General features: G+C 37.2%; 1 protein-coding gene across 3 annotated transcripts in view; it reads left to right on the top strand.

Annotated features, from left to right (window-relative positions):
* The window catches only part of PRMT3 (protein arginine methyltransferase 3), a 118,440-nt gene extending 110,100 nt beyond the window's left edge, over positions 1-8,340 (top strand). For all 3 annotated transcript variants that reach the window (XM_069469698.1, XM_069469699.1, XM_069469697.1), the window contains one exon: positions 7,366-8,340. In XM_069469698.1, the coding sequence (XP_069325799.1) occupies positions 7,366-7,475 (110 nt within the window). In that variant the 3' untranslated portion in view covers positions 7,476-8,340. The remainder of the gene's footprint in view (positions 1-7,365) is intronic.
* Positions 8,341-13,726: the final 5,386 nt, after the last annotated feature.

Here is a 13,726-nt window from a genome sequence, read left to right on the forward strand (position 1 = left end):
CTGTAGTTTGAGCAGCATTGTGTGTGCAACATGTGGTCGAGCGTGTCTTGCAAGAAGACTGGCCTGTCTCTGTTGACCAATCTTGGCTGATTAATTGTAGACATCCTCATCATTTCGTCTAATTAGTTGCAGTAGATATCCGCTGTAATCGATTGACCAGGTTTCATGAAGCTGTAGTGGATAACACCAGCACTGGACCACTAAACAGACACCATTAGCTTTTTATGATGAATATTCGGTTTTGGACTGTGTTTCAGCACTTCATCTTACCATTGTGCCAAACACTTGTGATTGTCAAAAAGTCCATTTTTCATCACACGTAACAATACAGTGTAGACATGGTTGGCTTTTATGTCATGATAGCAAAGAGAGGCAAGCTACAAGATGATTTCTCTTCTGATTGTTTAATGCATACGGTACGCATCTATCCAGCTGCTTTGCCTTGCCAATTTGTTTGAAATGGTCCAGTATTGTTGGAGTAGTAACGTCAAACTTTGCTGCTAATTCACGAGTAGGTTGAGATGAATTCACTTCCACTACAGCTTTCAGCTCATCATTATCCACCTTGGTCTCAGGGTCACCCACATGGCTCATTTTCAAGATTAAAATCACCAGAATTTCAAACCATCAACATACTGTGCGTTCACTAGCCACCTCTTTCCTAAACACTTTGTTGATATTTCAAGCTGTCTGCACTGGAACTCATACTCAAAAATAACAGGAATTTGTGACTTACCCACCATTTTACAAAAATTGCTCTAGAAAAAAATTTGAAAGATAATCACAAGCCAGAACGTGCATTTGAAAGACAGAGGATATACTTTCACAATAAACAAAAAAACAAGAAGTATCAAAGTGAAATGTTAGAGATAACAACTGTCAAACTTAGTACTTAAGGGACTCGGGACATTTCATACTTAACCACTTTTTATGTGTGTGCTATATTTGAAGCAATATTAACAGATGCTAAGAAAAGATGTTCTTAAAACTTACCATTTAGATAAATTTTAGATGGCATATCATTTAAGATAATTTTCAAGGCCAGGCACAGTGGCTCACGCCTGTAATCCTAGCACTCTGGGAGGCTGAGGTGGGAGGATCCCTTAAGGTCAGGAGTTTGAGACCATCCTGAGCAACAGAGAGACCCCATCTCTACTAAAAATAGAAAAAATTAGCCAGGCATGGTGGCGTGCACTTATAGTCCCAGCTACTTGGGAGGCTGAGGTAGGAGAATCACTTGAGCCTGGGAATTTGAGGTTGCTGTGAGCTATGATGACACCAGTGTATTCTAGCCCGGGCAATAAAGCAAAACTCTGTCCCCCCTCCAAAAAAAAAGTTAATTTAGGAATTTTTTATTTAAGTATAATTTCTGCCAATTAAAATGAATAGGGAATATTATGTAGCTCTTAAAGTACCACAGAGTAATTTAGAAAACTTCTCTTTAGGCATTAATTAGCATTTAGTAAGTTGCAAATATAACTAAAATAAAACATTTTCATTCCCCAAGTAACTAAAGAGAAATATCACCAATAGAAGTATAAATTAAAGAGAGTATCATTTGATAGTTACTGTATTCAGAATATATTTGTCAGAATTCTGTCCACTGTCTCCTCTCCAGCTGTTCACATCTTACATAGTGTTCAGGGGCCAGTCAGATTCTGCATCCCTTTGTTTTAACCTCATTGTTTACTTACATTAGTTCTTACAGTTCTTATGTACCTCCACATTTAGAAAGTTAGAATTTGATTATGGAATCTTTTTTAAACTATTTACTGCAGTTCAAATAAACTTGTCCCACCTTCACTGTAAGAGCCTCCTGAGGGCAGGAAAGCTGAATGTATAACAAGCATCAATGGGAAAAAAAAACATCATTACTAGAAACTCAGGGAAAGGCCAACTGAAACCATGAAATGCTCTTTCTCATCCTTCAGTTTCGGGGGGAAATACATAAAGATTAACAATGCCAAGTGCTGGCAGTAACGTAGCCAGGTGGAACTTTGATATTCTTTTGCTGGTTGTTTTAATTGGTAAAACTTTAGAGAACACTTTGATACCATCAAGTTAAATATGGATGTGAAGCAATTTTTTTCCCCAGGCATGTATTCTCAATGTCTCCCACCACAGGTATACAGAAATCTTCATAAGGGTATGGTTTGTAGAAGTGAAAAACTGGAAACAAACTTAATGTCCATCAGCAGAAGGTAGATAAATATGGTAGCTGCATAGAATAAAATCTCTAGAGCAGATAAGTTATATATGTATGTGTCTATCAAAAGCAACACTGAGCAAAAAGAAAGCTGCAGAATGACTCCTACAATACAGCATTTATATAAAGTTTAAAAACGTGAAACACATATATAGTGTAAGTATGAAGCAGCACTTATGAATGCTAACCACTAGATTCAGCATAGTGGTTACTTCTGAGGAAGGATAGAAATAGGATTGGGGCAGGCTACAAAAAGGGTTCAATGTCATGTAAAAAACATAAAAGAAAAGGACTCTTTTATAGCTCTAGAAGGAACTATGGCAGAGTATTAACACATTGACTGCTATAGTAGAAAAAAAATTTTTTCCTTGGGGCCATGGTGTTTTTTTTACAAAAGTAGAATAAAAACGTCAAAAACAAAATGATCCTTTCTAACTTAATAAAAAATGAAATTTATTGACTTCTATTCATTTAATCCACATGTTTAGAATTTGTCAGTATTATTTGTAACAATAAGAATATCAAAATCCTAATACAGCTTTGATTTTACTGTTGATGCATAAATTGAATAGATGCAAATAAACATCACTAAAGTAGAGCCTTGTCATTTTCTCACTTTGAAATTGCAAGTGCCATGGAAATAAAACCTTGATAGTATCATTTTCTCTGTCTCCAGAAAGCTTGAACACAACAAAACTCAAATGAGGCAAACACAAATGAAGTCCTTTTAAATTCTCACTTTTTGTTTGTTTTGGAGTACCTCTGGTATTTGGATTGATGTTTGGAATCTTGAAAATGTTGCTTTCGTCTTCATTGTAATCGTTTGCCATCTTAATGCTAGAATTTTAAAGGCAGTACTAGTTCATGTTTTAATCTTGAGGGCGATTTAAGACAGCATTTGAGTTTGGTGATACCCCAAATTTTCTCCTACATAATTACAACAAAATATTGTTTAAAGACTAGTGACATTTTGAAATCTTAAGTGTTCTTTACCTAGTATTCCTTAGAGTAATTGGTTCATAGTTTGCTCTTACGCTTTTTTGAATACTGTGAAGGAGGTTTGTGACTCAAATGTTGCCTCTGGCGCTACCTGTATTTCTTCTACTGCCATGGTGCGTGCACTTGTATTTAAATAGTAAGAACAATACGTCACAAAATATTAGAATCCCTTTAAAGATCACAACCTGAAGATTTGAAAGGAAGATTTCAAAGTAAGAAAAATATACTCATTTCTTAGCTGTGGGAATATACAGAAAGGATCGTGTATGTAAATAACACTTTTTTTCTACCCTGCTAAGCCTCTAATGATGGTGCTAATGAATAGATGCTAGAAGTTTCAGGCCAGAGTACTGAAGAAGACAAGCTAATCAGAAAAAGAGCCCAAAAAATCTACATAGGAAGTCCCCTTGAGTTTTACATGTGTACTAAGATCTGTATAGGTCAGGCAAAGGAGCTGGGGCAGTACTGAACAGTTCTCAGAGATCACACAGGGCTGCAAGGTATCCAAGTTTCAACCAGCTAGAGTGCAGAATTCTTTAGGACTATTCAGGTAGAGATTCCAGAAGGACCATGCCTTCTTAGTAGGAATAAACTATCCCTAGAGTAAGACAATGTGGATGCTCCTTAACAAAGTTTAAAAACAAGCCTTGAAAGGGAAAAAACTAAACCACAAGTAACTTAGTGGCAACAAAGGAAAACAACAAAACCCAGACATTCAGCAACATAAAATTCTTACTGTTCAGCATTCAATCAAACATTGAGTACAGGAAATTATCAGTTAGGGATCAGAGCCGGAATAGATGGAATTAACAAACATGTTGAAGCAAGTATTATAACTACGTTTACATGTACATAGTGAGGAGACTATGAGAAGATTTAAAATGCAAATGAGACTTCTAGAGATGGAAGTTACAGTATCTGAAATGAAAATATCATTGGATGGAATTAATGGCAGAAGATCAGTGAACTTGAAGATATAGCAATAAAATGTATCCAAAATGAAGCACAGAAAGGAAAAAAAAGATTTTTTAAAAAATGCATCTACAGTAACCTATGGGAAAATATCAAGCACTCCATCCTAACTATAATAATAGGAGTTCTTGGGGAAAAAAGCTAGGGGAGGAAAGGGTAAGGAAAGAGGGCAGAAAATGTTTTATAAAATAATGACCAAAATATTCTTACATTTGATAAAAAGTATAATCCACAGACTGAAGAAACTCAGTGGCCCATGGCAGTCTGACCATCATTTTTCGTCATTTCCAACCCTACCCTTTCACAATCCCAGATGAGCCACAACCCAGTATGTTCCAGCTATACAGATCGCTCATTTGTAAAGCTAACTTTCCTGTCCTTTTTTTCCCCCTCCTTGCTTCTGACCGAGATATTCAACCTAGAAAGCTGTTTTGACCTCTTTCACTTGATGAATTCCAACTTACCCTTTATGGCCCAGCTCATTTCTATAAATTTTTCTTTATTGTCCTCAGAAAGTGAATTGCTCCTTTCTTTGTTCTCCCAGATAAACTCATGCATACATCTGTGTTATGACATTTTAGTATACTGTGATAAACAGTTCTAATAGAAAGTGAGTCATTTGCCTCTTTCATTCCTTCTTGATCTGATACTGTATTTGGCATATTATAAATATATTCTGCTGAATAAATGAATAAGTACAATAACATGCATTGTCACTGAAATCCTCACCTTGGGTAACATTATGCCAGCCAAGGGCATTTAGTTAGTTGCTAGATTTTGGTGGGCCCATTTCACCAACTCTGATGTTCTCAGAAATGTCATCATACTTGAGCAGGGTGGTGTTCAGGTTTATCTTGGCATGGCTGAAAAGAGTTCTCTATAGTTGTGTTTAATCTAAAAGTTTTTGACTCATTATACTATATACTTTTAGATAAAATTAAAACTGGGAGTCTAGTTGGGAAAATTTACTGTGTATGTAATGCTTATTTTAGTGCCCAAAAGGTAATAAGACAAGATTTTTTTTTAATAAGTAAAATGTTGTAAACATAATTATACAGTTACTTGGACTAGATTGGTTGCGTATGTAAATATCTTCAGTAATGGTAAGTCTTTTTTGGTAATGGTAAATCTATCCTTGATGGTAGTGTTGATATATAGAAAGCAGGAAAAGACAATGTGAATAGAGAGTTTGTCAGACTAAGAATTTGCCTACAATAGTAAGAATTTGGCTATGTTACATTTGGCTAAAAGCAAACTGGAACTATAAAATAATGAGCCTAGTTTTGGGGATTGTTTATTATTGTTCTTTGTTGTTGTTGCTTTTATTCACAACCTATTCCTAAAAATAGTTCCAGAAGAAATACTGTAAACATTTGAACACTTCAAACATTTTGAGAACAAAGGACCAGCCTCCTAGGATGTGTATTTTTAAAGGAGTTAGAGAACACTTTAAAGTTTAAATTCAGGTCTGTAGTCCCAGCTACTCAGGAGGCTGGGGCATGAGGATCACATGAGCCCAGGAGTTGAAGTCCAGCCTGGCCAACACAGCAAGACCCTGTCTCCTTAAAAAAATAAATTCAGGGGTTTTCCCCCCCTTTAAAAATAATGTACAATTTTATTGTACAAACTTACAGAGCAGTTTTTACTTTAAAAATTCAAATATTTTTGCATGTTATTTGGCTGTAAAAATATAAGATTAGGCTGTTTATGTCTCTTTATGTTATAGTACATAATAAGCTTTTTATATGATAGAGAATCTGGAGGTATTTTTTTCTTTCATTTTTTAACTTTAAGCTTTAATAGTGATAATAATGATTTGTTGTGTTTTTCTTTTCCCCTTCTGGGGAAGTGAAATTTTATTACTCTGGAATAAATTAATTCTAGAAAACACACTATCACAGAATTGAAATGAAATCAATTTTTTTCTTGATTGAACGGTGGCACTGCTTTGTGGTATACTAATAGCCGTCTGTCGAAGATAAAAACAAGTTGGTACAGCTCCGCTCCATAGAGTGTTCTTTGCAGCTCTAACCGCAGTATACACATTTAACAACATCAGTCATTTTATATCTATTTGACACTGATTAATTACTCTGATCCATTCTGGTATTATAGCCACTGCCTTGGCACTTTAGTTAGGCTGAACAATTGAAGAGAGTTCAGCAGTGTGAATTACATATTTATTACTGTGACCCTTCATGCTATTTAATTAACTTAAAGGAGTGTGGGTACACTCTTTTGAAATCTTTGAAATTAAGATTATGGAAAAGATATTTTAATTGTATTTCATTTTAAGACATGAAAATAACAGTGTCAGATTATATAAGGCAATTATGTTCTTTTAATTTTTTAGATGTTTTGTTTAATATTGATACTGAAAATTTTTTCTTTTGTGAAAATTTAACAGAAATATCCATTACTAATTCATTTTGACTATGGCTATATTTCTAAATTGAGAAATATATAGAACTCATAGGTATATCCTTTGAACCTGAAATGAAGAATTTGATAACCTAATTTATAAGCACCATAGAACATTTCCATTTTGACTCTTACGCTAAGGGTTGAACAGAACATTTACAAAAGAGCCAACTAATTTTCAGTTCCTCAAAATGCCATTCCTGAAGGGTCTCTGTACATGTTTTCTCTCCTTCAAATGCCGTTACATGTACACTCCTCAAGCCTGGTTAACCGTTACTTGAGCCCTGGCTAATTCATTAATTCTTGTGCTGCCTTGCCTTTTACTGCCTTCCAACCATCCCCAATTCTCACCTCCAGCACACTTTAAACACATGTCTATTGTGCAATTGTTGGTAGAGCTTTTTCTCTTCACCCTTGACCATGAACTCTCTGAGGGCAGGGACCATGTCTTGATTTTTCTCTAGATGCCCAGAACCTACTATAGTTTCTTATATTTAGAAGTCCACTGCATCCTCAAACCTACATGACCACCAGATTTGCTCACTCTTTCTCAAGGATTTGACACCTGTGGCAGGTAGTTAGTTCCTGCTTCATTCAGAAATTAATGAAACATAAAACTGTTCTAAAAACTTAAGACTACTAACTTAAAAAGTAATATAAAAGTAGTGACATGTCACTACAAAGGAAGTGCCTAGGTATAATTTACTTTTCTGCTAGACTGTATTCCTTGAATTCCTAATCACATTTTTTTTGCCTTTCTTTTACAGGTGAAGCCTTGAAAGGAAAGATCACAGTTCATAAGAGTAAGAGAGATCCACGTTCTCTCACTGTGATCCTCACATTGAATAATTCAACTCAAACCTACGTTCTCCAGTGAAAAAGCCATAAAAGCACAACTAACTTGCAGTTTTTAATGTGGGAGTAGAGTGGGCCAGCAGGAGGGAGCAGGCTTTATGTGAGCAAATGGATGATTGGATCCTTTCCTAGTGAATCCTCAGTAAGAGAGAAGCATGTGGAAATCTGATGTAGTTCACCTGCGGAAGGGAACCAGCTGATCCTGCTGGTCTACCTGCATAACCATATTCCTAGAAGTCTGCTCAGACAGATTTAACCAAATGTAACCCCTACATTGAGTTTAGCTATATTGAAAATAATGTAAATCGGTCTATATTTGAAACATCATCTTTTGTTTTTAATAAGTTTCTTACTATAAATTTTAAACAGTAATTGATTAGGTATTTGGTTAATGTTTTATTAAACTAGTAACAAAAGGTAGTAAACATTTTATTGCAGATTCCTCTCTGAGTAGTGTTTAATGTGTTATTTGCTAGAAGATCAGGATATAATAAAGAGCAAGTGTAAGGGACTAAAATACAGAAGAAAGCATCAGCCTTCTCATACAAATCATGTGTGAGGACAGCTTTGTTGATCGTCCTATCTAGCATACCGATAGTTCTCATTTTGCAGTTTCTTCCCTCTTTGTGAACATTCTTTTAGCCATATAGATTTCTAGTATTGCCCAGGAAATCTAATTTCAATACCTTTATCCTATGTTTTGTAAAAATTTTTAAAGATTGGGATAAATATGTACTTATTTGCTATTACCTTTTTCAAACTAGATTTATGTACACAGGTTAAACATGTAACGGTTAATATACTTATCACTCTGTAAAGTTGTGTCATTTATAATTATTGATTCAATTTAAAATACAAAATGAAAACCCATCAATAAAATGTATCAAACAACTCTTAGAATTATAAAATATTTCAACATATTAAGGCCTTTTGAAAAATCATAAGCATTTAAAACAAGTCCCTTGACGAAGGAATCATTTGTAAGAAAATGAGGATTTTAAGGAGAGGTGGGCTACATGCCTCTGCTGATTCTTTGTCAAAATGAGACATGCAAAGTGTAAGCTGTGGAGTCAGCGCCTGGGTTCAAACCCTGGCTTCAGCTGTTACTTGCTGTATGGTCTCAGTCACTTTCCTTAACCCTTCTCTCCTTCCATGAACATGCCAATTTATGAGTTAATACATTTCAACTATTCAGGTCAGTGCCTGGCACACAGAAAACATTCAATAAATGTTGGATGATAGTATCATCATCATCATCATACATTCAAGGACCAAAGGCTATAGGGCATCTACATTAGATCAGTTTAAGAACTGTCAACCTCACCAGATAGTAATTATTACCCTAGCTCATGAATTAATGAGGAAATTAATATTTAAAATGGCAAAATCTGTATCAAAAAAATTTCTTTTGGTCTTCATTAGAAAACTAGACTTACAGCAATAGGGGAGGCGGGGGACAGAAAACCTTTAAATGATGGTCTTAGGAGCGTAAATCTTCATTCTTCCTTCATAAGCATGATTTCTGTTGTCACTGGGTTAAACCAGCCAGCTCGTTTTCACCATAGATTTGGATTCAGACCATTACTAGAAATGAGTGACCCTGATAATACAGTTTAAAGTACTTTAAATTTTGTCTTGAATGGCTTCTATACAAATTTGAGTAGGTTAGGGTGATAAATAAGGAGGCCCAAAAGATTTAAAGGACTTTTTAAGTGACCAAAACCATCACATTTTTTTTTTCTTTTTTGTAAGTGAATAACAAATGTTTCCTACTCCTTTAAAAAGTATTTCTCTTCAAAACTCTTGTTTGGGCCGGGTGCAGTGGCTCACGCCTGTAATCCTAACACTCTGGGAGGCCGAGGCGGGTGATTAGGAGTTCGAGACCAGCCTGAGCAAGAGCCGAGACCCCGTCTCTACTAAAAATAGAAAGAAATTATCTGGCCAACTAAAATATATATATAGAAAAAATAAGCCGGGCATGGTGGCGCATGGCTGTAGTCCCAGCTACTCGGGAGGCTGAGGCAATAGGATCGATTAAGCCCAAGAGTTTGAGGTTGCTGTGGGCTAGGCTGACGCCATGGCACTCACTCTAGCCCGGGCAACAAAGCAAGACTCTGTCTCAAAAAAAAAAAAAAACCCAAAAAGACAAAAAAAACTTATTGTTTGGTTTTCATGGGATTTTCACGTGGTTACTGTCGATTCTGTTCTGGTTATAACTAGGCCACCATAGGTAGTGGGTCTCTGTTCTTCCCAGTTAGCCTTCCTGGGTCAGGACATTCTAATTTGTGTATCTGAGCATTTCCTGAGAACATGAGTGTCCAAATGCTAGCTCTTCAATTGGAATTTCTACCTTTAAACCACCGTGAAAAATAAGTACTTTATAGCTCTTGACAGTGACAAATACAGCGTCCTTGCATGCTGTGGTAGATGGGCATTTATAGGTAACAATTTATTCCATCCCAGGGGTTTCATTTCCACTGAGAAAATACATTTTTATCCTATCTTCCTTTGTGAAAACTAGTGTTACTTTGTTGTAATGTGTGGGGTTCATCCAAGTATGAGAGTCATCTTTATATAGAACAGTGTGTTCTGAAGAGAACACTTCGGGAGGGGTGTTCCCAAAAAAACATAACTCTCCTGTGTGTGCACATTACACAGAGTGTTCCACTAAGTAGCCACGACTGCTACAGAGCACACTTTAAATCAGGAAGCAGTAGTTTAATTTTTGAAATAATCCCAGTGTGGGGTCGGAGGGGAGAGAATGCTGGTTCCACGGAGTTGCTAGTTTTTTTGAATCACTTAATCTAGATTAACCAATGTGGCCCAGCTGTGTCCTTTAGCATTCTACCTCTCTCACTTCTTAAAATGGAATATCTAAAATGTGTTGTATGAAGTTATTAATTTAAGATCAGTCCATAAGAGTATCACCAAACAAGTTATCAAGCATTCAACAGGAGAAATTAAAAAACAACATGGTAAACCACTTTAGCACCAGCTGGCCATGCCAGAAATTGTAATTTAAGCTGCTAGGCTGTAGCATATACCCAAAATGTCCAGGTATTCAGATTTTTCTGTGTAGCAGAATAACAAAAACGTGTCAAGTTTGCAGTGCTGTCATAGAGTTTCAGCCACACTTTAAATCACTTGGGAAAATGGAAAATAGCTTACAAATGTAATCTACACTTGCTGTCTGAGAGAGACCAATTTGTGACGAAAGGCAAGATTGGTGAGATACCCGAGGCCAAGCACTGTCTAATGCAGGGTTGAGAGACTGTATACAGCCCTACGGCCAAATCCACCCTGCTGCCTATTTTGATAAATATTTCCCCAGAACACAGCCATACTTACTCATTTTCATACTGTCTGTAGCTGCTTTTGCACTACCATGGCAGAGTTGGTTAATTGCAACAGATTGACCCACAAACTGGAAACATTACTAGCTTTCCCTTTACCAAAAACGTTTTCCAACTCCTGGCGTATTGCATAGCTTGTTGTAACTGGCCCTGTAAGGCTTGTAAGGGTAGCAAGTTAATCATAGTGTATAGAATACATGTGTATTCTTACACCTGGGAGTGAGTGATGACAAAGAGGTAAATTCTGAGTGAAACAAGTTTAAATAAAATGTGTAACCTGCATGGAAAACCTACTCAGAAAGAGTAATGTGTGTTTAGTTGCAGCCAAGAAAGAACAGTTACCATGTGAAGCAGAGATAGCTAACACCACAGGTAGAATATTTCCTCACACAACGCGTTACCGGTCATGGCAGAGAAGATACGCACGACAGAGCACAGATTACAAGAACTATAACTTCTTTAAAGGTGGAGCTAAACAATTGCAAAAGCTAAACAATTGCAAGTGCTCCTTTTATAAAAACAAGATTGACTAAAACTTAACCCACATTTATAAAAATGGATATAGTATTTGCATATATGAAACGACATCTTGAATTGTAACATTTAGTTCCTTGTATAGAGGGAATTAGTAACTGAAACTTTGTAGCTGATTATCAACTCCATTTAGAGTTTTAGTAAGACAGAAGTGTGCAAACAGAACTCTTTAAAGCTAAAGATGGTTAAACTCTGCCCATGAGCTGCAAAATAACTCAGCTAATGAATGACTTGAGCCTTAAAGAAAGGGTTTGCAATGACCTCATTAAGCTCTGGGTCTTTAAGAGTGCTCTGGACCCATATCTAACTGCCAACATTAGGAGAGACAGGGAAATTATCAGCAGTTTTTAACATGACTTGGGACTCCTTAATGCCTTCCTGCTTGGATGTCACCACAGAAGATGGCACTCCTGTAGTACTGATAAACTAAGGGGCCGTGGTAAGAGGTATAAAGTTTCTTCATGATTTTGCATGTTTCCTTGCTATAAAGTTAGGGTAAACTTGTCCAAGCAGAATGATGAATAAGCTTAGCACTCATAAAATATCTAAGTAAGTAATTTGACCTTTCCAATACAGTTTTTATAGATTGTCTTAACATCTTGGCCAGCGTGGAGCAATTCACATTCATTTAGTTGAGGTGTAGCTAAGTATACACAAAAATGTTCCATCACTTAGTTGTAATTATTTAAAAATGAAGGTAATCTACAATAGTCTAACAATATAGCGTATTCACTTCATGGAATACTATGCATTCAGTAAAAATCAGTATCAAGTCCTCATAAGCTCATGATAAAAAAAGTTAGAGCAAGATAACTCAGGGTTACCCTAGTTATAATACAAGATAAAGCCTACATATGCTAAAATACTGAAACAAAAAAATTTGTCAGTGATTGGGTTATGAGTAATTTTTCTTCTATTAACTAAAACTTTCTGTAATTTTATAGAGCTTTGATAGGTTTTTTTTAAATATACTCTTAAAACTAAGTAGCTGAAATTGTTTTTGCCAAGTGTTGATACAAGAAGTGAACCCACCAGGGCGCCCAGTCAGCTTGGATACAATGTGGAAGCCCAAGAACTCTGCATACTTCTGGCAACACCCCACCCTCCCTCTCTGCCAGCAACCCCAGCCTGGAAACCAGTGCTTTGGGACCATCGGGACTGATTTCGTAATGCCCTTTATTCCTGCTCACGCCAGTCACACCAGCTCTCCCAGTTCATTCTGCATCCGCTATCTCTAATCTCCATGCAGTTCCGTTTATCTCCCTTTTCTATCCCAAATCCCTGGCTCTCCTGTGGTCACAACTTCCCCGGCAGCCCTCTTCAACGGTGACTGTCCACTCCCACACCACTCGTGTCCCAGAGTTGGATATGAGGCGGGTGACTACTTGGCCTTTGGTTGCCACTCATAGACCACTCCCTTCCCACCCCTCACTTCCTACTCCTTTACATCTTTAATCTATTGTCATCAAGACTAACACCACCACCTTACCTTGTCACTGTCATCCCATCACCCCCAGGTACCCCATCCCTGTTCCTTAAAAATGTTAGCTCCTAACTCGCTGCCCACACTGCTCCTGCTCAGTCGATGAGTCAGTATCTCATGTGGATGATTAGATCCTGCCGTTCTGGTTCACTGACCTCATGCATCCATCTTGCCTTCTGCTTTGCCCAGCTACTTGTTCTTGTGATCATCCTCTAGAATTGGCCATAACCCAGAACCTCACCTCCTGCTTAATCTCACTTTTAAGTATCATTCTAACTACCTACATTTTCAGCTCATTCTCTTTAGTATCACAATTCCACCAATCCTTCAACTGCAACCAAGCCCGAAATCCATGATTCTTACATTTCCACTGTCCCTCACCTGTTCGTGTTTGCATTTCCCTCCTTGCCAAACTTAAAATCCATAGTCCATTATTATAGACGCTCCTTTTCATATAGCTTCAACTCCATTGTCTCATTTTTCTGTACTCTTGGCTAAACTACAATCCTGCCTTAATCCAAATCCATAACTGTACCTGTGCAGCTCAGTGAAGACAGATGGAAACAATCATACTCACTGGTTTAGCCTTAATTCATGATCTCTAATCTCAAGTGCTTCCCGTGTTATACAGAAATCACACCATATTTCCCTGGTCCATTCAGTCTCCCACTCTCCCCAGTACCTCTCCTCCCTCATTCTTCCCGTCAGCTAAAGTCTTTGTTTCCTATTTCACTGAGAAAATACAGCCAGTCAAAGGAGAACTTCCACAGGTTCTCATCCCATGCTGCCTGCCAAGTTTTACAGTCCTTCCCTTGCCTTCCCCCCTGTGATTGTGGGGAAGCTTCCAGCACCTCTGGCCGAGGCCAACCCCTCTCCCTCAATTTCACCATTCTCCCAGCCCCC

The sequence above is a fragment of the Eulemur rufifrons genome, chromosome 6, assembly GCF_041146395.1.
Source record: "Eulemur rufifrons isolate Redbay chromosome 6, OSU_ERuf_1, whole genome shotgun sequence".
Lineage (NCBI taxonomy): Eukaryota > Metazoa > Chordata > Mammalia > Primates > Lemuridae > Eulemur > Eulemur rufifrons.